The sequence below is a fragment of the Melanotaenia boesemani genome, chromosome 13, assembly GCF_017639745.1.
Source record: "Melanotaenia boesemani isolate fMelBoe1 chromosome 13, fMelBoe1.pri, whole genome shotgun sequence".
Taxonomy (NCBI): domain Eukaryota; kingdom Metazoa; phylum Chordata; class Actinopteri; order Atheriniformes; family Melanotaeniidae; genus Melanotaenia; species Melanotaenia boesemani.
The window spans coordinates 14,635,933-14,661,764 of NC_055694.1; the positions used below are offsets into that span (position 1 = coordinate 14,635,933).

At 38.4% G+C, this 25,832-nt stretch overlaps 1 protein-coding gene across 2 annotated transcripts in view; it reads right to left on the minus strand.

Annotated features, from left to right (window-relative positions):
* Positions 1–29: 29 nt before the first annotated feature.
* The window catches only part of camkvl (CaM kinase-like vesicle-associated, like), a 42,598-nt gene continuing 16,795 nt past the window's right edge, over positions 30–25,832 (minus strand). The window contains exons 2-11 of one of the 2 annotated variants that reach the window (XM_042004487.1): positions 10,008–10,114; positions 8,712–8,843; positions 8,469–8,543; positions 7,580–7,718; positions 5,913–6,033; positions 4,978–5,053; positions 4,698–4,834; positions 4,375–4,453; positions 4,195–4,282; positions 30–2,721 (exon numbers count right to left, since the gene is read on the minus strand). In XM_042004487.1, coding sequence (XP_041860421.1) covers positions 1,240–2,721; positions 4,195–4,282; positions 4,375–4,453; positions 4,698–4,834; positions 4,978–5,053; positions 5,913–6,033; positions 7,580–7,718; positions 8,469–8,543; positions 8,712–8,843; positions 10,008–10,102 — 2,424 coding nt within the window. In that variant the 5' untranslated portion in view covers positions 10,103–10,114 and the 3' untranslated portion in view covers positions 30–1,239. Of the gene's footprint in view, positions 2,722–4,194; positions 4,283–4,374; positions 4,454–4,697; positions 4,835–4,977; positions 5,054–5,912; positions 6,034–7,579; positions 7,719–8,468; positions 8,544–8,711; positions 8,945–10,007; positions 10,115–25,832 lie in introns of those variants that run through there. The other variant, XM_042004486.1, reaches the window with a different exon arrangement.

Here is a 25,832-nt window from a genome sequence, read left to right on the forward strand (position 1 = left end):
CATTCTTTTATCAATGAAAAACTCAATGCCTGTTTTAAACTTATTACTTTATTGAAAGACTTGCAAACAGAGCACAGTTTACATAGGAGCAGAATAATGGTGCTTTAATTCGGGAGTAAAGCACAGAATCTGGTATAACATACACCCAAAGAGCAGAACTAAATTCGAAGAGACATTTTTACATGATAAATATGTGCAAAAAGACAGGACTGTTTAATTAACATTACCAAAGCAAGTGTGTTAACAAAACTGGTGTCAAATAAAAAAAGTTTGCAGGCTCAATTTTTTTGAAGGACTTTAGAAACAAGAGAAATCTTATGTTTGAGTGATATTGCAAAGCCTTTATACAATATGCTTAAAAATAATTTTCTTCAACCCCCCAACAGGTGTGTAGCAACTCACAGGACTTTAAGTTACAGTTAAAATTTAAGGACACCATGTCATGTAACAAGTTTCAATTTCTAACAGCTGGCTGGAACCAACTGTTTTGATCAACTTGACATATTTCTGTACAACTGTGTGACTCCAAGCCTCACAACTGAATGAAAAGCTACATAAATAAAAACAATAAGAAATAGAGATGGGAGGGGCTGCTTTGAAAACATAAAAGTATGAATCTGGATATGGGGAAGTTCACACCCAGGGGGGAGAAAAATCTAAGGATCAGGAACTCTCTCTCTCTCTCTCTCTCTCTCTCTCTCTCTCTCTCTCTCTCTCTCTCTCTCTCTCTCTCTATATATATATATATATATATATATATATATATACTGACTTGACATGTACACTTATTTACACTTTATGGAGAATAATGCAAACTAACTCTTCCTTAGCGCTTACCTCTTACTTTTTGTATCACACTGTTATATTATGTGTAGACTGACCATTTGTAAACTGTGCTGAGTGCTTGGATATTCCAGTATCATTTAGTTGTGGTTGACATGCAGGCACACATCTGGATCCGAGCAATAAACCAGCTTTAGAGACATTGATCTTTGCAGCTATCACAGAGCGAGCTATTCAACTTCACTACCCCCTTAACTTCATTCATGAGAGCATCTGAATGGCATAGGGGTAGTTTTTTTGGTATTAAAGCACAACCAAACCAAACAACACAGAGTGGTTGCTTTTCATCTGGGTAACAAGAAAGTGATAAATCTGGATGAGACAGAATCATTAAATCCTCTAGTGTAAACTATATATCCAGTCTTCCGGTGCTTTGCATTTGTCTCATAACTTGTTTCATAGCCCCCTGCCCATTCCAGCTCTGGGTGACTGGCTGGAGTGAGCAGCACCCCTCTGTCCATCCTTGTCTCCCTGCTCTCCAGCAGTCTGAGGTGAAGCTTGTGTGGGTGGAGAGGGTGGGGGATAAGAAGGAGGAGGGATGGCAAGGTGAGGAAGAGATGGCAGTGCAGGTCTTGGAGAAGTGGGAAGTGGTGGAGGAGTAGTCGAGGTTGAGGTTGAAGAGCATTGAGTGGAGCGTGTGCGAGAGGTAGCCGGAGAACCATGTGTGCTTCTGACTCGTGGTGGTTCAACAGGACAGTCACTGATTTGCTCAAGCAGTGAGGGCATGTCTCCCTCGATCTTCTCAAGCACTGCAGCCATTTGCTTTTCTATCTGCTCGATCACACTGTCCATTTGCCAGTCACTTGTGGCACTGCTCCCCCCTCCTGCATGGTGTAGACCAGTCCCATACATCCCTACTCCTCCTCCGCTTGTATACAGGGAACTGTATGGGCTCCCATAACACCCTGCCATTCCAATCCCTACAGTTACAGCTTCTGGGTTGTATGGTGTGGCATGACGGCCCAAACTAGCAGAGCTGCCTGGCGTATAACAACTCTGAACTGGCCCAGCACCTGCGCTAAACTCAGCACTGTATCTGTCTGTTCTTCTGGCATTCCTGTCCGTTCTACCTAAAGGACTAGCATCACCCCTTAACCTGACTCCTAGTCCTACATCCACCGCAGCCCCTGACCCCATTACGGGAGTAACTGGTGCTACCGCTGACCTTTCTGCCACTGCTTCAGGCACTTGTGTCTGACACCAGCTTCTATCATTTTCATCCCTCTGTAGGCTTTGGGTAGCTGGTTTCTTTTCTGGTGAGGCTGAAGCAATAACAGAAGTTGTAGGTGGAGGGCCATGAAGTGTTGCAGCCATTTTATGTTTGCTGCTACGATCAGGGGAAGTAGATGTTTTTTTTCTCTCAAGATTAGTGCTGGAACTTTCCAACAGCTTTGAGGACTCAGATGTAACAGCAGGGGTCTGTTTGGCTTCTGGAACAACTTTAGTTTGGCCCAAATTTGCAGCAATTTTCCTGGTTCCATCACCTGCACCCTTCTTTAAACAAGCCTTACTAATCTCGTCCTGTGCAAGTTTGGGAATTGACTTTATTTGGCCTAGAGGGTCTTGAATATCTGATGGGGAAGTTCCTACAGATGGACCTATGGACAAATTTACCTCCTCCTGATTTTCTCCTACCTTAATAGTGTCCTTTTCCTGGTTCATGCCCACTGGCGTATTTTCAACAGTAACCTCTAAAGACACGCTACTTGATGTAACCCCGCCATCACTCATCCCTTTCTCTCCCTCATCACTTGTCCCCTGGGAAACACCCCCTTCACCATCTCCTACTTCTTCACTGCTCTGAACCTCTGCTGAACTGTCAATCAGTGCCTCTGAGTTCTTCAGCCGTTGCATGAAGGTGGTGACACGGATTGCTTTCTGCAAAAAATAAGTAATAGAAAAATGGGTAAGAATGGCAGTGCACAAGAGAAACAGATTTGCAGTATCCTCATATAAACAGCAATAGTTACAATGCCCGCCCTAAAATACAAACAAAATCTTTGTGGGGAAACAAAACATATTTTAGAGACAATTGTTTGACAGATTTCCTGTTGAGGCACTATGATTTAGCGTCATCAAGCACTGAGATGGGATTTTGTTTAAGGTGAAGAAATATCAGTGCCAGCTGTTTACTTCCAGCAGGTTATGTCATATTTTACCCTGGTTTAAATCAATCTTAAGTCTCACTCTCCCCAAGAAACTCCCTGACTCCCTGCTTGTTGACTGGAAAAGATAAACAGATATGTGTAAATCTCTTCTGAATTATACACTCATCTGATTCTTTTTAATCGACAAACACTGAAAGGGACTGGGTTAATGAGCGAGCTTAGCAATTGTTTGTAAACCAGGGAGCTGAATTCCTTCGAATTCACTGTTGTTGAAAAGCTGTAAAATACAATATGGCTTAACAAAACATCCTCTGTATGTATGATTTGAATGTTACAGCAGTATGGGGCAATGAACCAGGATTCGTGTAAGAGGAATGCCAGAGGGCCTTACAGTTCAAATCACTGCAATTCAGCAGTCAACAGTGGCCTATATCCCTTGTGTCCTTTCCATTCCTATGTCTCCTTATCTACACTAATACAAATACTACAAAAGTATCAAACTTTATTTCCTTTGCTAAACATTAACTTCTTCTTCTTTTTTAAATTAATTTATTTTTACCAATCTAGTTATACAGACAAGTGCAGATGAGGAGTAGGAAAGGTGCAGGGTAGGCCACTTTGAACATCTGGGTTTTATCCATTAAAGAAAAGTGGGTCAGAGTGGATGGAGCTCTTCTGAGACAGGCAGAGTGACAGTGGGCAGGAATAGAGCTTGGGAAGAGCCTCAACAGCCAAAGCATGAGCAATACATCTCAAGGCTGACTTATGTTGAAGTGTTTCTGAACTTGCTAAATGTTATAAACAAATTTACCTGTAAGAACCCCCTACTTAAATCAAGAGGATGTTCCTTTTGAAAGATGTTGCATTATTGAATCATGCCAGACTAAATGTGAATTTCCTCCCATGCTCTCTCCTTCCACGTTCACTCATAATGAAAAACAATACCTTCAGTTCCTGGGAACCACATGGAGAAAGAGAGAAGAGGTTTGTAACTGTTATATATGCTATTAGACTGGCACTCCCATCTTCCTCCTTCTTAGTCTTCAGCATTCATAGCTGTGGATCTCCTTATGAACTTCACTGCTCACTATTTCAGAACCTCTGCAGAGTTGTGTAATGAGCTAAAATGACATTACACCTTAATATTCATTTTGCATCTTCTTGGTTTAGTCTGCTGCTGATTCTGGCGTCTTATTAACTACTTCACTTGAACTGGAAGAAAAGAAGTGAAGTGAATTCATACCCGCCATTTGGCCTTTGCAAAGTTCTTCTCAAACTGGGCACAAACACCGTCCTTTAAGTTCTTCTCTGATGCACCATTACCTGCAATCCTGACACAGTTGACAGACAGCATACCAGTAAATGGAAGCCCCAGAGCTGTGTGCAAAAATCTGCACTTTTGTGAATATGCACATATAATTACCATTCATGCCAAAGTGCATCTTGTGCTGTGATTCTCAGCATTTGGTCCACTTCCATAAGACGACAGACAAGCTCCTTAGCTGAAAGATTGAGAGCAACAAAAATCTATAAATAAATATTGAGAGATTGTCTCTATAAATAACTGAGAAAGATATGAGAATCAGTTCTCAATTTCAACACGATGTGTCAGATCTAAGATGCCTATTTTACCCAGAGTGACCCCAAATCTCTAACAAAAATTGCTCCTGTAAACTTTGCTCATGGACAGGCCTGTTAGAAAAAAGATGTGGGGGTTTAGTGCCATCGTGTGGTGGAAAAAGTCACCTGCAGGTGAGATGTCGTCCCAGTATGGAGAATCAAACTCAAAGTCTCCAGCAACAATCCGACAGAAGATGATGCGATTATGTAAGTCAGTATTCTCCTCCTCTGTTTCATCATAAAATGGAGGATTACCAGATAAACTGGAAAAAAACATCAACAACAAACAAAACTGAAGAAGTGTATTCATTTTGAAACCATGCAGATAACTTTGAGGATTATTTTTTTTTAATACATTATCTTGTTAGCTCAAAAATATATTTTGAAATTAGTAATGGTGACTCACAGTATGAACATAATCACACCCACAGCCCAGCAGTCCACAGGACGACCATATCGGTGACGAGCCACCACTTCAGGAGCTGACAGCGAAGAAGACTGAGTGAGTTTGACTATAAAGCTGAACGGTTTTCATTTATAAACCTTCACACCAGCACATTCCTAATTCTAAGCTGCTCAGACAGCCTCTCTCCTGAAACTGGCTCCTATTTCAATGTTCTTATTCTCATTTCTTTTTCCATCAGTGCCTCTATTCCCTTTTCTTATTTATTGGTTTAATTACCCAGTTCAGCATTATGAACTTTAACTGCAGAGAACCAGGCCAAAGCCCAGATCTGCACTTTAGCTTGTCCTTGCATAAACCTCCAAAAGACAGAGAGGAGCGAGACAGTACACAGAAGCTAAAGGGAGGTGAAAAGAGAAAATATGCAGAAGGAGGAAGGCAGGAATTCAATTCTTTTTAGCCTTATATGTATGTTTTTCTAGGTTTTATGTTTATCTCTAATAATCAGTTAAATTCAGCTTTATTTGTATAGTGTCAATTTACAATAAAGTCATCTCAAGGCACCTTTAAAGCTATGGTACAGTTCAATCCAATTAAATATAGTCCCAATTATGTGCCAAATAAACAAAACCATTATATGACCCACTTTACATAAGTTTATAATAACTGTATTCATATAAGATAATTCATAGAAAAATAACTGCTTAGCTAGGGAAAACAATGGCTGGCATAAAATCCTTTTCCCTATGCAATAACTATCTTTAGCATACACTGAAAAAAAGATGCTGTCAGCAGCACAAGAAAGTTAACTCAGAAGGGTAAAGTGTGTGTCAATGACTATATTCCCAACAGAAAAATAGTGGATGGGTGCCCATGAGAATGAAAGAGAAGAAGAAGGGAAAAAAACCAAAGACACAAATTAATAGTGCACAACCTACCCAGATATTCTGGTGTTCCACATGGCTCTGTGATGGGTCCATTCTCAAATCTGGACAGGTAGAAATCTCGTAGAACTACTTTGTTATGGTTGTTTTCTGTGTAGTACATCAGGTTTTCCAGCTACAAAACAAGAGAAGAATAAGGCATAAGCATTCCCATGAAAACTGGTAAAAACTGAAGTTCTGCTCTTCAGATTGAAGAGTCATTGAAGGAGTTTAGATATGATCTGCATATCCATATTTGAAGATATCAAATCCTTCAAAATGATGTGGAAAATACTTCACTTAATTACTTGACCAGAACCGACCACATAGATGACAGGTAAAGGTAGATCACTGTCTATTTTTCACATTTTCTACCACTTTAAAGGAATTTAGTCCATAAACCATCTTGTAGATGAGAGAGTTTTGAATTGAGAAATGGTAAAGATTTACAACAAGCTAATGCCAAAAAGTGGTGGACATTTGTTCAAAACACCTGGTCGAACTAAGCTAAGAGAAGAATTTGTTGGATGATTCATTGAAAAAGTTAGTTTGCTGATGTTTAGGGAGAGATTTAATCATGCATTGTGTCAAAAAAGCCAAAGATTTTCACAGGAAATAGACCTTTTCACACCACTATAAATGTACTTACATGTTCACAAGTTTCATGTTTAAGTCTAGATTTTTTATCTTCCCCTTGAAGATGTAAAAACAGTAAGTTAGTAGTTTTTCTTTTTTTTTTTATCTTGATAGAGAATTGGATTTCTGATTTTACTTGTTAAGCATGTTTAAATTAGTATGATAAGTCAAGCAAAAGCTGACAGTGGGACTATCAGGTATTTGCATACCAAGAAAGTAAATGTATCACTGAATCCATAATTACAGCTGAATGAAATATTATGCAACCCATTTATGACAAAAAGGGTGGGAAAACAGCCCAATGACACATCTTGGCTTCTTTTTAGGAACACATTTCTGTATCCAGACTTATCTGAATATGTCACTTGTAATTTAGTTGGATTGGTTGATTTGGCACACTGTGAGTTTAATAAAGACTGAAGTAAAAGTCCAGCTTTTACCACTAGGGGGAGTCTGAAGGCAGTGGGATGATGTTGCTCCATCTTAATGGGTTGATAACAATGGCTACAGATATAAATCTGTCTGCAGAAGTGACTGTCACAAGAGATAGTTCTAAGCCATAAAGTCAATGTTTAGTCCCATGGTGGAAATGTTATCATCTAATGTTTAGTCAGTAATTGAGATGGAAGAGCAATGCTTTTATGTAGTCCCACGGAGATTCTGTTGACTGAATATTGCTTTCTGGGATACGTTGAAAAGTTTCACTCATGTTATAAAGTTGTTAGCTATAACCCCTCCTTTATTTCTACTGGTAAGTAGCCTGTCTATTTAAAAATTATTGTTACTGACGAACATACACTCTTATGCACCACATCTTGATATATTCAATCCCCCTGGGGATTCCTTCCTAAAATATATATAACCTAATGCAAATGCTAATGTTAACAAAATTCTAAGACCTTACCCAAAAAACAATGTGAATGCCAGTATGTGTCTGTGTGGAGACTGTAGTCCCAGCTGGGTTGCAGTCCCCATTAGATGGAATATAAATGAACAACTAAATATACCATAAGGAAGAGTGAGGTAGAAAGTCAGCGAAACTGTACCTTCAGGTTCCTGTGAACAATGTTGAGGGAGTGTAAGTATGCCACAGCTTCAAGGACTTGTCTGATAACATTGGAAGCGTCTCTCTCTGTGTAATTCCCTTGGTCCAGAATCCAGTCAAACACATCTCCTCCTGTGGCACTGCATGCAATCACAGGCTCCCATCAGTAGGCACACTACTACATGAATATAAATGATTGTTTTACCAGGACTGCAAATCACTTACAGCTATTTTTGACCATTAGTAAAGTGTTTTAGTTTTACTGACCTACAGCTAGCACTGCTGAGCAATTAGAAATCAGAACAATTGCCTTTACTCTAAAAGACTTGGTTAACTTCAGAGATAAATGATGGGAATGATTATCCTATATTGCTCTCAGCAGGACGACTATTTCTTAAGCCAAAGTGTGAGCTACACATGGGCAGCCTGATGCACACACTGTTGACTGCAGTTACTTTGATAACAGTTTGCTTTCCTGTATTTCAGTAGGAAAAATCCTTTGTCCACTCCAATCAATATTACAACTTAAAGTAAAAGTTTCAAATGTTGAATTGTGCATGTCCCAAATGATGTGCATTGTTTGAGTTCTGGTAAATCGATCCCAAGCGCTCCGTAGAGACTGTCTTGTTGCAAAGCAGTGCTTCAGGGCCACTGTGTAATGTTGAGTGTTACTGAGAGCAAATATCTCATCAAATCTAACACCTTCCCTTGTTGCTGAGGGGAGAACCAGAGCACACAGTAATAAGAGCAAAGACTCAGCTTCCACCCCTGAAATAATCAGTTTTGTGTGTCTGTGTGTGTGTAAGATACATGAATACACAAAATGGACATGAACTATCTATCAATAATGCTTGTGCAGGAAATGGTGAAAAGCCACAAGACATACTTACAGTTCCTGGACGATGAAGTATTCCTTCCTGGTCTCAAATGCATCTATTAACTGAAGGATGTTTGGGTGATTGACCCTGGAACAGTCAAAAAAGTCAATAAGATGGAACATGAGCCATGTAGCTTATGTTATTGTCCAATACATGTTTACAGTTGAAATGTCAAATACATAAACATTCTTGTCAGTGTCCTTCTCTCTAAATAGTTAAACCATTCATCCATCTGCTGACACACTAATTGCCTACAATTTCAGTATCATGATTTCGTTTTTGGCAGCCTTGCGGACTTTCCTGCCGTCCTTCTTGAGGAATTTCTTGCAGACAAACACCTTGTCTGTTTGTCTGTCCTTTGCCAGGCACAGCTCGCAGAACTCCTTCCTACGCAGTAAGGAAAAATAGACAGAAAGACAGATTGAAAGAGGAAGAAAAGGTAAATGTAAGAGAAATGATAAAATATGTTGTGTGTTGAAGTGAAGCATAAAAATGTCTTAAGATTTTTTTTTTTAGAGCGCATCTGACAATAATGGCCCAAGAGAGATGGAGAATAATATTCAAAAGTACGCAAGCTGTGCTGGTGAAATACAGTGAAAGAATTTAATTGGGAGGTGAGTCGTAAGGTTGAATAAATAGGTTGTAAATAACAGGTCTGCAGTGGATCTATTGCTGCCATCAGCTGTGCATCGTCAGGTTTTCAGCCTTTGGAGCATACGGTACTTCATGAAAATTCATTTAAAGAAATGGTGTGATGGGAAATTTGTCTGCAGTTTTTCATAATAAAGCTTTAAATTAATAGAAAATATCTTTGTATACAATCTAGTAATAAGAAATAAAACAAATGATGTGTTTTTTTCTTATCTGTTTTTGTTCCTTGCTTTTGTTCCTGAATAGGTGCATTCAGAATAAAAAAGAAACAATTGTATTTGTTTTTTTTTTTTTTTACTTCAATGAGGCTTTACAATTTTTACTTTTTTAAAAATTAATTTTCTTTAAAAAGAATAAAAACAAAAACATGCTGCTGCTTATTTCTGACTTTTTTTTCTGTATACTTGTGTGTGTGCATGTGCATGTATGTGTGTTTGTGTGTTATGTAAAAGATGAGCAGAAATCTCTGAGGCCAGATGCTGATGTTGCCATATGGCCTCTTACGCTGAGTGGTATTTGTGTGTATGGTTAGTGTGTATATATGGATATCTGCACCGTTTTAAGCAGGGATGTGTGGGAGATGAAAATGGCCAGTTTTCAGCCAGTTTAAACAGCACTGTGATATTGACAGGTCTTTGGAAATCATGTCACAAAACATTAAAATTTATTTTAATCTCTGGTTGGTTTGAATTGAAGAAAAGGCTTCTCAAGACCTGTCATTCACCAGCTTCTATTTCCTTTTTGCATTCCAAAATTTTTGTGCGCCAAACCAGATCTGCAATGAACACTGTCCAGAATAAATTAAAAGTCATTAAGTGAACTGAAAAATAATTGGAAGACTGGGAAGGGAATAGAGAGGGAAAGGTGACAGAAATCCATACATATAGCTTTGCTACTCACGCTCGAAGGACTTGACCAAACTCATATTTGTCTGTGACATCAGATATGCTATCGTAAGTCCGCCCGTCTCGTAGGGCAAGGCACCCAAATGGCATGACGGCATTCACCTACCAACAAAGAGAAAAATGTTTTAAAAATGGCTCTACATGAGGAAAAATAAGTTGAAATTGAAAATAAATGAAAATAAAAATGAAGCGTTCACGGAGAAATATGGACAAGTGTGTTAAATAAATAACAGATTTACTTTGAAACCCCTCAGTGGTCAAAGTTAGAGACCACATGAGTGTCAGTACTTTGCTTTGATATGCTACTGTATGTCAGTGATACGACCAGGCAATTTCTCAACAAATCTAGATACTAACGCCTCTGAAAGCCTGGTTGCGTGCCAGCCTTGTCAACAGATACTAAGCTTCCCGCTAAGCTTCTCCCTTTTCTGCTAAAGCCTGTAGATTCTGTGTAACGTCTGTCAAGTTCAAGTTAAACTTGGTTTATAAAGGGCAGTGTCCCTGCATCCCCGAAGCAGCTGGCTCCTTTAGAAACCACAAGTGTCCCCAGTAACACTGACAGCACTGGCTTTTAATGACAAGAAAATGTCCTGTTTATTTGCAGTCTACATTTGTACATGTAGATGTGTGTGTGTTAGTTTTGATAAATTTTTTGACCTACATCAGTACCAAATGACCTTTTAGAGTTTCTGCAAACATCGCTCAGAATGACTTCTCCTCACACCTCATAATCACTGTTAACCCAGTAAATACTCAGTGTAATACTGCTGTACAGTACAGTAAACAGAATATAATTTTTGGAATGAGTGTATTATTATTATTTTTTTTTGGTTTTCCTCATATTTTCAGGCATGCACTTCACAGACACAGTCCTCTTATCACGTCCACCCTGAAATAGCATGTGACCCCACAGGAGGTCCCAAACGCCCAGGTAGAAAATCGAGAATCAAGACAGTGAATCAGCAATCAATATACCATCTCATAACAGTCCTCAGGCAATCCTCACCCACATCTTTTAAACACTCCATCTACTGTAGGAGACAGATTCCTTGGAAGCTTCACTTATCCATCCTAAAGATGCTACTCCTCTAAATACCTGGCTCTACCCTTTCCTTTTAATATTTCACTTGTGTCTTTTAGATACCCACACAACATCTTGCTTGTGTAGGGCTCACGGCCATGTCAAGAGAAGACCATGCAATTGACCAGGCTGGAAAATTATGTGATAGTAGCAAATGGGGCATTAAAAAGGAAGCTTTGCACTAAAGAGTAAATCTAAAGGGAGGCTGTGATCCTGTGAGGATGGCTTTGTGGCTATGTTGTGTGTACAAGTGAATGAAAGAGCAATAGACAGAAATAAACTGAGTGGAGAGTATAAAACAAAGATGAAAAAAGAAAGACAATACAAATCCTCAGATTTAATGACATTTTTCAGGTGCTAACTCTAGATGAAAAAAATGAATATTATTGACGTAAAATCCTGACTGTGTGTGTGCGTGTGTATTTGTGTGTTGTGTAGAATCAAAATTGTAGACGATATGTGGAGGAGGGGCTGGAGAATATTGTGTAATCCAACCACTGGCCCTAATCTCTAATCTGTACCCCTAATCCAGAGTGCAGGGATACACCATGTGTGTGTGTACATGCATATGCGAGTGTGTATCTGAGCAAGTGCAAAGGTTGTTTAGGATATGTCACACGTGTGGATATGAGTGTGAGCAGAAGGGAGTGTACATGTGTGTACATGTGGGTCCATATGTGCGTTCCTTTGTGAATGTAATGCCCGAGTGAGATGGCAGGGGAATTTACTGAAGCCAGTAGATTACATAACTGCAGCCACATTCCCATGACAAGGCCCTGGACAGGGAAGGTAAAGCTGGCATGATGTATAAGGAGCACATTGAAACTTGAAGGAACAAAGTGTATCCAGTGTGATAAAGATCATTTGGCAGTAAGGGGCCATCAAATATGTTGGCCTGTAACTTTTTTAGGTAATGGCAAGCAAATACCGTCTTTGTTGACAAACAAAAACTCTGACTTTGAAGATACATTTATTACAGTACAAAAATTTCGATATAGAGGTAAAAAACACAAATGATGGCGACTGTATAGGTAATAAATGGCTGTGGATGTGGATTCCTGAGGATGCAAATCACAACTGCAGTGGCCGCTTTGCTCTTAAAGGAGGCATTTCAATCACAAGGTGAGCCACGGCTGGACATAGCCCACCACACACGTCAACCAAAGCCGGGTCCACGTGTTAGCCCTGGGCAGTTACAGCCCGGCTGCACTACAATTCCAACTACATGGATATACTTCAGCAGGCTGGGGAGTGGACGATGGTTGCTGTTGCTGTTTTATATTCTTTTTATTTGTAAACATTGTTTTGTGTGGATTTTTTTTATTTAAACACTTTGTGCTACTTATGCATGAAAAGTGCTTTATAAATAAAATTGGATTAATTGATTAATTGATTGGTTGTTCTGTGTGCTATTGTGTGGTTGAATAACTTGCTTTTCCAGATTAAATGTTTGTTGTTGGTCTTGGATTTTGTGAAATAAATTTAAAAATAAATTCAACTTATATGTGTTTTTTTTCCTCTTCATGATGCATTTTATGACTGAAGGGACTTACTCTGTGGAGCAACTTATGGTTTATTATTGGGCATCACATATCCATAAGATAACACACTGGCTACATTCCATGGACATTTTGTGGTGCAAATTGGAGGCTTCATCTTGTTAAGCTTCATCACTGGCCCTGATCGCATTGCCCTTACCATTGAACCCCTCTGGCCTCACAGAGTCCGATTGTGAGGTGCATCCTCCGGGGTGTTATTGAAAAAGAAGTAGAAAGCAGAGGACAAGTTTGGGGAGACTGTTGTATCCCCATCACACTGTTTTTGTGGATGTATCATTTCTGCCATGAAAAATCTAAATAATGATATAAATTACCCTTAGACTAAAAAGTTGGATAGCTACCTAAAAGTGAGTAGAAAACTGGAAGTTTTTAGATGTGAAGAGAGGTAATCAGTTGGTTTTTGTTCTCTGTTTTACATATATTTTAACTTCTCCTCTCCTTGTGCCAATGGATTATGTTCCTGACTCAGATGCCATAAAACACAATACCTGCAGAATACTGAGTCAGTATGAGCCTTGAAGTTGGTAAAGAGTAGGAGGATATATGGTAGGATGTTTCGGAGGATCTGATGGAAAAGGTGATGAGAGGGAAGGAGTGGAAAAGATGGAAGATGAAGTAAGAAGTGTGAAACGACAGGAACAGAAAAGCTTGGAGAAAAATGAAGAGTATTGAGGTGAATAGGTGGTCGGAGAAAACACTTTAAATGAGAACAGAACAAACACAGAACTGCAGAGGTATTGAGAATACCTATCAACTTCACAGCTTCGTAACTGTGAATCTTTGCACTAGAGTGTGCATGTATGCACATGTTGCATGAGCATGTGTGCTAACACACTTTGATAATGGATTATGAGTCATTGTTTTTCATGATGATATCAAATGCTGTCCCTGAACTCTGAAAGTACGAGAAAACACACTAACAAGACAACACTAATTCACAGCATTCATCCTGAACTACCAGATTATTGCAGGTAGCCCCACTGGGGTTCATTGCTATTGACCAAGTGTGTTGTAAGGAGACAGAAACAGCCAATCATTTACATGATCATGTGAGCAACATATTCACCACGGATGATTAGGCGTTTCCAACTTCCCTTATGTGGCACAACACTTTTTGGAATCAGACAAAACACACCTTTATGTTCAAACTTTTATCCAAAAGGTGCGTCAAAATATGGATTAAAAAAAAAGTTGGTTAGAAACTTGTCCACTGATGCTCATTAAAAAAAAATCAAGGAATGAAAAAATAGTGAATCTTATATTCAGACCACGCTGAAAAGTTTCACCATTACTATTTCAATATTACAAAGTTGTTTCTCCTTTATTTAACCAGATAAAACCTCAATAAAGTTAGAAATCTCTTTTCCAAGAGTAACCTGACTCAGTAAGAGTAGTAGAAGTAGAAATCAGAATTAATGTCATTGGGTATATTTGTGCAACCGCTAAGAGTACACCAAGACATTTGGTTGTGAAAAGATTAATAAGTGGAGATGTAGCTGGTTCCTTTCTCTGGATTATGGGCATCAGAAAGGTATCCAAAGACACTTACTTGATGGCTTCCCTTCTCCTACAATAACTGGAATACCAAAGTTGGCAAGTATGGACATCTTAAAATGAAAGAGGAAACATAGGGGTTAAGGGAGGGGCTTGAAGATTGACCAACAAAACCTGATGAATAACAGACACCAGGGAAGACAGAAACCAAAAGGGATTAATGCTTTGGTCTGCAAGCAGATCTGTTGAAAAGCAGCAACAATCACTGACAGTCCCTATGCCTTGAGGAGAGATGATGGAGAATTTTGATCCAACCAAACTGACCCATTACTTGAATTATGGAACTTGTCTACACAGCAAGTGACATCCTGAACCTGACAACAAAAGGGACTACAAACATTTTGAATAAGGGCACCTACATAAAGTTTTAGTAACCCAAGAGCAGGGATGTTGGAGACTATAAGTGAGAACATCTGCTGTTTCTAATTTGAGTAAAAACACAAGAAGTAAAAACAAACTGAATACTTACAGGGGCAAAGCCCTAACGCTGTCTGTGTGTAGTATTGATGAGATTGTCTACTTTTGAAACAGAATTGGAGGGAGGGAATCTTCCGCTTTTTAATTCCAACAAGCAAAATGGACTAATGGAACAAAAGAAGAAATTTATAATCTAACAGGGGTTTCTTTGAACAATGTACACTTCTCTACAAAGCTGAGTTAAACTGAAAATGATAGATTCTGTATAATAATGTTGACAGACCAACCCACTCTCATAACAAAATGTAAAACAGTCACAAACTTGATCTTATGTGTCTACAGAGCAGCTTTTTACAGCATTTGTTGTGGTACAGCTGAAACATGTTCAGAAAATAGTAATAACTCTTAACAAGCAAGTAAAGAAACATTTAGAGGCTGGAGGGGTTGGTGGTGGAATCACACAGTGTCATGCCTACATCCACCTCTCGGGTGCGCTCCACTTCTCCTTAGTACTAACCACCTGTTCCTGCACTACATCACCCAGAATCCCTCTGTTCCAGCCATTTTTGATCTCACCTGCATCCCATCATCATTATCATTAGTCTGCACCTGGTTGTCTCCCTATAGGCTCCCTGTCCAGATTGATGCTTTGTGTTGTATTGTTGGTCTTTGTTTGTCTCTGTTGGTCTCTGTTGGTCTATGTTCCCTAGACCTCTGTGCTAGAGGCCTAATTAAACACTTTGGCTTGTGTCCGGCTTCTCCCTCTGGCTCGCCTGACACACAGACAACAATTGAGCTGAAGAATTCATTAAGACTCATTCCACCCAATGTAGTTTTAAAATGTCTTCACACCGAAACATTTTAGGATTAAGTTGTTATTTGCTGTTTTACACATTTAAAGAGCTAGGTTAAGGTGAGGCATAGAAAACTGGTTAAAGTTAGGACAAAATGATGGCTTGTGTCAAAACATAAACTCTAAAAACTTATTACAACTGCTGGCTGCTAAGTTCTTGCCACTCAGCTAAATATACAAAATGAGACCAGGCTGCACAGGCAGACAAATGGCTCTACAAAAGTGCAGATTATGCACATTTTTAATAAAAGACAAATAAGTTAACATAATAAAGCATGACTGAATTTGCAAATATACGATGTGAATCATGATTATTTTAGTGTAATTTCTTGGAATTGGGCCATATATTATAAAGCAAATAATTATTACAACTGCATAGCTTGCCCTGCATTTTGATTTGAACTTTTAAATGCAAAACCATAAACACACAAAATCAAATGTAAGGTTGCACCGAGCTCTCTGCAACATCACACTTTATCTTCAGCATCTGAAATAGCTAGTGCTTGTCTCTGCATCTGTGGGTGTCTGTGTTCGCAAGTGTTATGTACAAGCTGCAGCAAGGCTCAAAAAACGAATTAAATGGAATAAGGTATCTTCGTATCAACTCAGAAGGGAAGTGTTTCAGAGACTCTAGGCATCAAGGTTATCCTCAGAAAATCTGCTATTTACTGGCTGAACTCTTTGGCTTTCTTAACATATTAAGCTCAGTACAAGTCTTGGTGAACAGAAAAGAAGAATTTCTGTCTTATGTGTGCACATCTACATGTTTCAGCTCATGAGTGAATGCATACAGAATAACATACATGAAGAGTTACAAAGGGTTGGGCTGATTTCATACTCACTTTGGCTTTTAATGTGAAATAGTTTTAGAAATATGCAAATATTTCACCTACTGTCACAAGAAATTGCTTCTGCAGTCGTTTTTTGTTGCCTGGTAAGTGTTCAGTTGCATCACCGTGTCCTTGTCACAGTCAAGACAGACTCTCAGCAGCCTTTACCAGCATTGTGTTATACAAATCGTGATGTCTGCAGTTATTAGGAGATGTTAGAGTGGATTTGTTAGGTCCATGGTATGATGTGTGTGATTGTGTGTTTCTAAAATTAATTAACAAGGATGTCAATGTTTGCCTCAGGAAATGAGAGAAAAGTTAGTCTGCCAATGTGAACAGGAGATGACACATGTCAGCCAACATGTCAGCACTAACAACCATAGCTGCAGCCGAACACAGCTCAGTGCACCTCACTTCATCTGTCTTTACATGGCAGAGAAGCAGGCAGAATATATTTGCCCCTCATTAGTGTTTGAGATGTCACTCTGACGGTGTTTCTACAGCGGACACACGTGTTACTCCACATCCAGGCATAATTTCGCCCACAAGCCTCTAGTCTTTCCCTGCCTCTTTTTGTCACCTTTTCTTACTCTTTCACCTCTGCTTGCCCCTGCATGTTTGTCACCTCATGGTTTTCTTCTTACCTCTACTAACTACTTACTCTTACTTCGAGAGGTTTATTCTCAGTAACTCACTGAGGTCTAATAAATGTTTTCTTATTCTTATTTTTATGGACTGCGGAAGACAATCATGAGGGGTTACTATTTATATGGCAATCCCACAATATGTTTAAAATGTTATACTAACAGGAATGCAGGGAGAGTGGGAATATGATTGCATGTTTGTGTATATGCAAGTATGTGCATTTAAAAAACATTTAAAACATTTAAACAAGTACAGTCATTTTAAGTACATGCTATTTTACAGAAGGAAATTATGTCCCAAAAGCCCTCAAATGGGTAATTAAGCCCACCATAATTATCCAGTTTCATACTTTTAATAAGATTAAGTTGCCTTCACCTTGAAACTCTATTTCTTGCGTGCCAACAAGAGCCTCCTCATCCGTGTTTAACACAACACAACAGGCTGGTTCTTATTGATCAATAAAGAACTCCCATGGTTTATTAAACAAACAGGTCTAAAACTATTTTGTTTTTTATTTTGTTTTTGTTTTTTTTTTCAGGATAAGAAGAACCTTGGGCTTTAAATCCTTCAGAGAAAATTTGATTAGATTCATAACATTATGCAAAATTGCACTGAGTGTAATTAGGAAATAATAACACCATGAATATTCCAGACAAAGCTGCAAGCACTTTCGTATGGCCATCAATATCATTTTGGCCAACAAAACATATCCCCACGTTAAAATGTAATGGCATTAAACAGAAGAAAATAAATTCACTCATTCATGTGCTCATTGCCTTATAGTAGACGAGTACATACTCCATACTGAGTGGAGCATGCGGCAGCCTTAGGTTGGTCCCAAGACTTATCAGGATGCTGCAGCATGAAAGTAGGACAAATAAAAGTGACATGGGGACATGGCAGACTACACAGGAGGGAAGAAATAAGTGAGATGAGAAGAAGAAGGAGATGAAGGACCAATTATCACAATTACAGCGCTTGATACTCATTTTCATCAATATACAAGAGTGAATGGATACTCATGCTCAATGCACACATGCCCATATAACTTAAGGTATTAAGTGTAATGAGAGTAAGACATAGCTGGACATAATATTAATGGTTTATGTGTGTGTGTTTGTGTGAATGTGTGCATGTGTTGGATCAATTAAATGTATTTCCTCTGCAGAGTTCCCAGTATGGGGTCTTCTTCTAGCTTGTTATAAACACTAATTCCCTCATTGCTCACAGAGTGGCTCTCATCTAAGGCCTGTGTGTGTGCGCGTGTGTTCGTGTGTATATGGTGTGTAGTATTTTAGTGTTAGTACATTTGCGTGCATGTGACTGTAAGGCATACACATGGCCAGAAACAGGCTTAAAAAGGAAATGGTCTAATGAAATTCATCTCATCTGCACAGAGAGACAAAGAGACAGAAACCCATTTCCAAATGTAGACACATATGAAATCTACTAAATTCATGTTGTTACACATGTTCAGACACTCTCCTTTGTCACACACAAACATATAGCACCTCATTATGAATAGTAGGATTTTATGTTTCTCAGAATCTTGTAAGCAATACTTTTTCCTCACCTTTTTACTCCTGTCTGTCCTCCGCTCATTAGAGGGTGGATATGTGCAGGTCTTGCACAGTAAGTGCATCCTCAGGGAGAACAGCCCCATAGTATATTTTGACAAAAGTGTTTATGTGTGTGTGTGAGAGAGTGTTTGCCGATAGCTTCCATAGAGTGAAGCCATATCTGGCTGTCAGGCTTGGTTTTTCTGACGTCAGAATAGCCTGAGGCAGGACCTGCAGGCATACACACACTCACTGCATGCACACACTGACTGAACGATGGATACTGATAGTTAGTATTTCCTTAGTGTGTGTGTATGCTTGTATGAGCAACTTTCTGAGTAGAGTCTGAAACTCTGGATGAGCTGTTTACACACTACAATGTACAAAAAAAGTCTTGTGTGTTATTGTTGCCAGGCAGACATGAGACAAGCACTTTCTCTACACTGGGACAAAAAAAATATATCAATAAATAAAAAAACACATAATTCAGAACTCCTAAAGACACCAATGAGAGTAATAGGGAGGTGAGCCAAGGCTTATTTCAGGAAACATGCAAAAAATCATACATTCAACAAATCTATTGAATAAAACGTGGAAATTCATTTACACATTTATAGCATACAAGTCTAACTGTGAAAATATTTTTTAAGTATCAATCTGTTCTACTTCTACTTTTATTCACACCACTATGATGTCTTGTTCATGTTGAACGCTTTGTTTGTTTCACTGTGACCTTTTCTACTCTGCTGAGCAAAAACATGCAAAACATTGGTTATTTGATTAAAAGGGAGAAACATGATGATAATAAGGAAATTCAAGCTGGAGGCTGACACCCAGTTAAATGCCCCAAAAACTATTATTACCAATAAAAATCAGGCTTTTGCACATTTATAAATAAGGTTTAAAACAAATCAAAATACTTTCTTAAGCTGATCAGCCATTCTGTCTTATATTGTATTACAAGTGAATATTTAAGTCTTCTTCCAATAAAAATCAAGTTTAGTCGAGGCGAGGAAGGGCTGGTTTAATTATATAACACTTTTCATGAACAAGACAATTAAACAATTCAAACTATAACGTTTCTCAAACAAACGTTATAGTTTGAAAATTTGCAGCATTGCTTCTTCTATTGTGAAAGACATCTCCCACCCATGTCACAACTAGTTCACGCTGCTGCCCTCTGGTAAAAGGTACAAGTCACTTAGAACACACACTGTATGACTCTCTAACAGTTTCTACCCGGCAACAGTGAGAATGCTGAACTCTCTCTCTCGTCTGCCTGTTTCCCCCTTACAATACATACAATACATTACAACTGACAGTAACAACTGATTATGGCACTGCAGTGCAAAGTACATTGTTTTGCACTCACTTTCACTTTGCCTCAATTTTGCACTACTTCATTTTTTATCTATTTATTGCTGTTATTGTCTATTTTATTGCTTTTAATTTTGTTAATGTGTTTCCATTGCTTATTTTTAATGTTTGAGGATGGGTGTGTGTTTGGGGAGGTGTTATAAGTGGGAATAAGTGTGAATGTTTGAGTATGTGTGCAGTTTTTTGTAGGGGGTGGTGAACTTTTGTTGTATGAGATTCATGCAATGACATTAAAGTATTCATTCATTCATTCATTCATTCAAAACCAAAATCAAGCCATTATCAAAATATTGGTAATTCTATTTTAACAGTTAAATGGGTTAAATAAATACTTTTTTTCTTCAAATACTATCCTCTGAAAAGATAACCCAGTGACCAAAATATACTGATCCTGCACAAGCACCTGAAAATTTTAGGTGTGCACATGTGAAAAAGTTTCAGAAAGATGGTTCATTTCAATACAATGATAGGAACAAATGAAAGGAGAAGTTAACCTCTCCTCATAACCAGAGATAACGCAAGCTGGATGGAGAAGATAGGTGGCGCTAGGTTCTTCATGCAGCATGAAGATGAGAAAACGTGACATGTTTGGTTCATTTTGTGGCTATAGTAGCTCATAATCAGATTCTGTGAGCTTTCATGTCTTACTGAAATCTGTGAACCTACAGTAGAAGTTGATTAAATTATTTGGAGACATTGTGATGTTTTTGTTATTGCTTCCTGCACCCTGCTGTAACGCTTTTAATGTTTTATGTAAAGCACTTTGAATTGTCTTGTACATGAAATTTGCTATACAAATAATCTTGCCTTGCCTAATGTCCCTTCCAAAATGCCAGAGAGACCATTGCAATCTTTCTTCTTTTGGGCCGCTGCTTTGCAAATTTGACCCCAAAACAGCGGGGTTTTGCCACTAAATAAATGATCAATCTGATGTTTAAACATTCACCCGGGCAACTCTGGTTGTACAATTGGGCATTTTTCTCAGCTGGTTATTTTTTAAATGTGTTTTGCACAAAGTGCCACCCTATGCAGTTTGCCTCTTTTTTTTCATGAAATTCTTTTTCTGGTTAAAACATTTTCAGGTAAATTAGCCAATATTAGAACTAGACATTGCATAGTGTAGTAGAAGAATTGTAGACGACAGGGAATGTGGCTGAGACCAGATTAGCATATTCATAGACCCCATTTGAAAAGTTGTCATCCCATGCCATTCCAAGAAGCACAGACTCATTTTTTAGCGGATTGATAACTTCAGAAATAAATTTTTACATATTCAGAAGCCATGATAACTGTTTGTTTGTTGCCTCGGGTTCGTCAGTGTATAAAAAGATAAAATATGCCTTCAACTCTATGCAGCTATACACAGACACCAGCGCTTTGAGCTGAATGCTCACACCTGGAAACAATAAAATCAAAACACTAATGTTAAGAATCCCATAAAGCCTTATTTCAAATTACTACCTCTTTAAGTTGTTTTGAAAGCAAATACATTCTTCAAGGAAAATAAGCTAATTATAAAAAAACATCCAAAGATGTAACCTAGCAGTAACTGCCAGTGTTTTTCCCTTCAGACAGAGATGTTTGAGGTCTTAATTTACAGTTTTGTAACACTGAATTACATTGTTATTTTTGGTGAGATTATGACATATTAACAGTTTACAAGACACACATATGTATGTCTTACAATGTGTTGTATAAGAATGCACAAATATTAGTTGTAAGTGTGAATATTGGGATCTTTGAAAGATGGATATATGGTTATTGTGTTGTATTGCACACATGAACAATCACAGGGGAACTGTGAGCACATGAGCCCTCCAAGGGAAATGTGCTTCATTTCCCTTGGAGGCATCATGTGAACTTTAGGATAAGTTTATGTAATCCCAGTTGAGTAAATGCATGACTTTATCATCCTAAATGTCTATCTCCTACGCGGCAGCTAATAATGCACTAAAGTACTTAGATTACTTTTTGGTGGTAATTGGAAGGTTGTGCTTTACCTTTGCTATTTAAGTTATCCATTACTGGTCACTTTCTTACATAAGCATTCCATTACTGTTGTCATTCAACCATATTATAAAAAAAATTGCATAAAGAGAAAAACAATATACCTTAGTTGGTTCCCTGTTTCTCCTGCTCATTCACATTCAGTCCTGAACACATAACTGCACATGCACAACTCATTCATCTAGGAAAATAGCAGAGAGGGTCACATTTATGCTTTACAAAATCTCTCAATATTTTAAATCAGTAGGTGAAAAACACAAGAGCAGCCACGATGAAATGCACATTATGTCTGGGTGATTATATGTGCCTGTTATCAGCAAAGAGCTCTACTTCACATTTGAAGAAGCACCTGCAGACGAGTACAACTACACAACACCAGCGATTCTGCCTCAGCTACACACTTTTAGAAAAATGTCTGTAGAAAACCGGACAATGTCCTGGCAAAAAATTACCAGGACATTTTACTGTCAACTGTACGGTTAATCCAAAACCAGAAAATGCTGTACTTCCACAGTAAAAGCCGTGTTGCATTCATGGACATATCTGTTAATGCAAAAATAAAAAACCCTTTAACAGTATGGGCATGTGCCCTGTTGCATTCACAGAATGACATCACACTGAACAAAACAGAACATGTTTGAGCCTAACTGAACTAATCTGAGATTAGTTATTAAGTTCATATTCAGCATCATTTCTACATCCAGTAAAACACACATTCCTCACACCAGCCTTTTAGATTTAAGTCCTAGTCTGTTTGCTTGGAAAGTGTTCTTTGTTTGAGGTATTGTGAATACGAAAACAAATTCTGAATCGGATTAAAGAAGTGGACTCTGTCTTCCTACAAGCAGACCAAATACAGGAAGTGGACTGTAAAGCGAAGTGCATTGTGGGTTCAGTTAACACAAGCGTGTGTGGGGTGATAAGTGGCTCTGGACAGGTGAAATGGCTCGCGGTCAGGCGTGGAAGAATTTGATAAAAGCTCTGCTAGAAAAATGATCAACCCAACCCTTGGATCTAATGCAGCTCCATATTTAGCTGTTTAGTGGTAGACGCGGAAGTTGTTCTACCTTAACCATAGATGAATGAGTTTTCTTCTTAGTTGTGTGTCTTGTCTTCTCCTTCTGTAATTCTTGGTTTGGCACCTCTGGTAGAGAAACACTTTATTTAAAAAACTCTATCACTGATTACAGAAGCATCACAACATCCTGCTGTGAGCTGTTTTTTCTTTGGTCTGACACTAAAAGAAACTGTCTTAATTTTGGCCTTCTATGCCCCCCAATCTGATATTTTGCTGTGAAAATGAGCTCAACTCATTTCAAATACTGACGTGGGATGGTAATTTCTAAACCTTTTACAAACACAGTGGCTGTCTGCTGAATCATATGTCGCTGCTGTATACAGAAACAATAACATGAAACCACCTAGCAGTCACCTAATTTTTTTCTGTCATCACTTATTAGTCCTGTTTCTACATTATGTCAACTATGCAAAATAACAAAAAAAAAGTGTAAATGAGTGTAAATTTAGCTCAGATTGAACATGAAGCATCATGCTGTTTAGAGTGTGGGAACTCTTTGTTTGCCAGTTTTGAGGAGGAGTCATGATGTAATAATAAAAGTGTTTGACACATGTTTAAATGTTTTGTTGGTTGTTGCTATGCAACTCTGCAGACATTTCTTCAAACTGCCTCTTCATTGTGTTATATCTGAAATTTTTTTTTGTCTGAGCAGTATCTTTTATGGCTTTATGGCTCATCATAATGATTTCACACAGGAAACACAAGTCAAACATAAAGAACAGCAACCAATAACTGTATTTTTGCTTTCACATATGCAAACAGCTTGGGAGAAGTAGAGTTCACGTAAAAGGTTTGTGGTGCAGAAAAACCACAGACACAAGGAGCACCTGTCAACTAAAAAACCACCAGATTTAATAACCATTCTCAGCTCCACCACACACTCACCTCACAGAATGCAACACAAATGCTTTTGGCAGACGCGAGAGATCCAACAGAAGGACAAAAAGAAAGAGGCTACATTGCTAATGTTTCAGAAGTTTGGGATCATTTAAAAGATGCTGAAATGCTCAGAGGAAGAAAACAGGATGCTAATGGCTGTGCCTTCCTGTGTTATGAAGTTGTATTATACATGTTGGAAGCAAGTGGTTGAGGGAGAGGGAAAAACACTCCACAATGTTCTCCATAAGGTATCAATGACTTGAAATGCAGCTCCCCTCAGGGGCTATGAGCTGATGATACTTTTACCAGCCAACTTAATTTCTGTGTGTGTGTGTTTGGGGGCACTTTTGGTTATACTTAATCCACTTTGGGATGTTTGAGAGATACTTATGTGGAGAAAGCTCTCACACACACGCCTCTGTTTGCACTCTCTGTCAACACATACAAGACCCACTAATGCACCTATCCACAAGAAACCTACACACACTCGCACACAAATACACATATACATGTGTTTAGCCGCTGGACTAATCTTTATTCTCAGGAGAATAAATTAGACTTTTTTTCCCAGTGTCCATTTGTGTGTGTGAGTGTGTGTCTGTGTTCATGCACATGTGAATGTGTTGATCTCCATTGATCACGACTTCATTAATTCATTCCTTTTGTGGCTAAACGTGGCCTTTAGACACACTGCTCAGTGTCTCTCAAGAAAACCTAGACTTCAAGTGAGAGCCCCAATCCACACCACAGTTTGTATGCACACACATGGATATATACACACTCACACGTAAACAAAGTATAACAAAGTGAAACACGATGACAAGCTTCCTAATTTCTTGTTTCTTTTGCGTGGTTTCTCTAACCAAGATGCTCAGCTAATAGGCAGCAAAACAAAATGCACCATCTTCCTCCTTTTTCACCATTCCTTCACTTAGAAAGGTTTTATTTCTCCTTTTGCTCAGCTTGCATGTTACATACCCATGACTGAGGTGCCAGATATGGGTCACAGCTCAAAGTCAATGTTGCTAAATGAGTGAGTGCATGAGTTCACTGAGTGTACAGAGATTCTTATTGATTGTACTGTGAAAAACTTTGGTCAATAAAAAAACTTCAGGGAAAGTGGAAGACATCATGTTGTGAGCCATCACTGCTTCATTGATCGAAGAAAGAAGAAAAAAAAGGCATGAGCTGTGACTTGATTTATTTATTCCTGTGTTAAAAAAGAGCAAAATCACTCATTCAGCAGAGAAAAAATAACTTTTCAAGCTACATGAAATGGAAAGAGCGGCAGTATTGTAAGACTTCAAATCTACCTAAGTATTTTTTCTTATGCAACTGTAGTCTTGTTTTCCTATTCGGTGTTTGTTTGTTTTCTATTTAATCCAGGTTTGAACTTTTTACCATAGATTTCAATAAATATTTGCTTAGGTTTAGGCAAAACAAATCCAGCTTGGTTAGGTTAATGGAAAAAAAAATATGTTAATCACCAGAAATGGGACCATAGAGCCATTTTTTTCTTTTTTTAATAAAGTGCATGTACCCAGTCTTATCCATGCCTGAGGCAGGATTTTTTATCCTCACCTAGTCTCTCTCCCTCTCTCCGCAACAGTGCGTTTCTCGTGTCTGAAAAGGGCTTAAGTTAGAGTGATGAGAACAAGCAGACAAAAAAAATATTTTAAAAGTAGGCCATAAGGATCTATGCACAAGTCAGAAAGTCAGTGTCAGTAAGAGGGATGATAATAAAAAGGGAATAAAAACAAATAAATAAAGAAGCAAAGAAAATATGATGATGAAGAGAATATGATGATCATGAGGTATGACTGCTGGGCATAATTGACTCTGGATATGTCATGCATGCATTTAATTGTACATACAGCTCATCCAAGAATTCCAGACTGCTCTCAAAGAGACAAAAATGGCTCGTTGAGTTGTACTGTCTTTACTAAGTCCCACATATTCAGTATATGCACAGTGAGTTTAG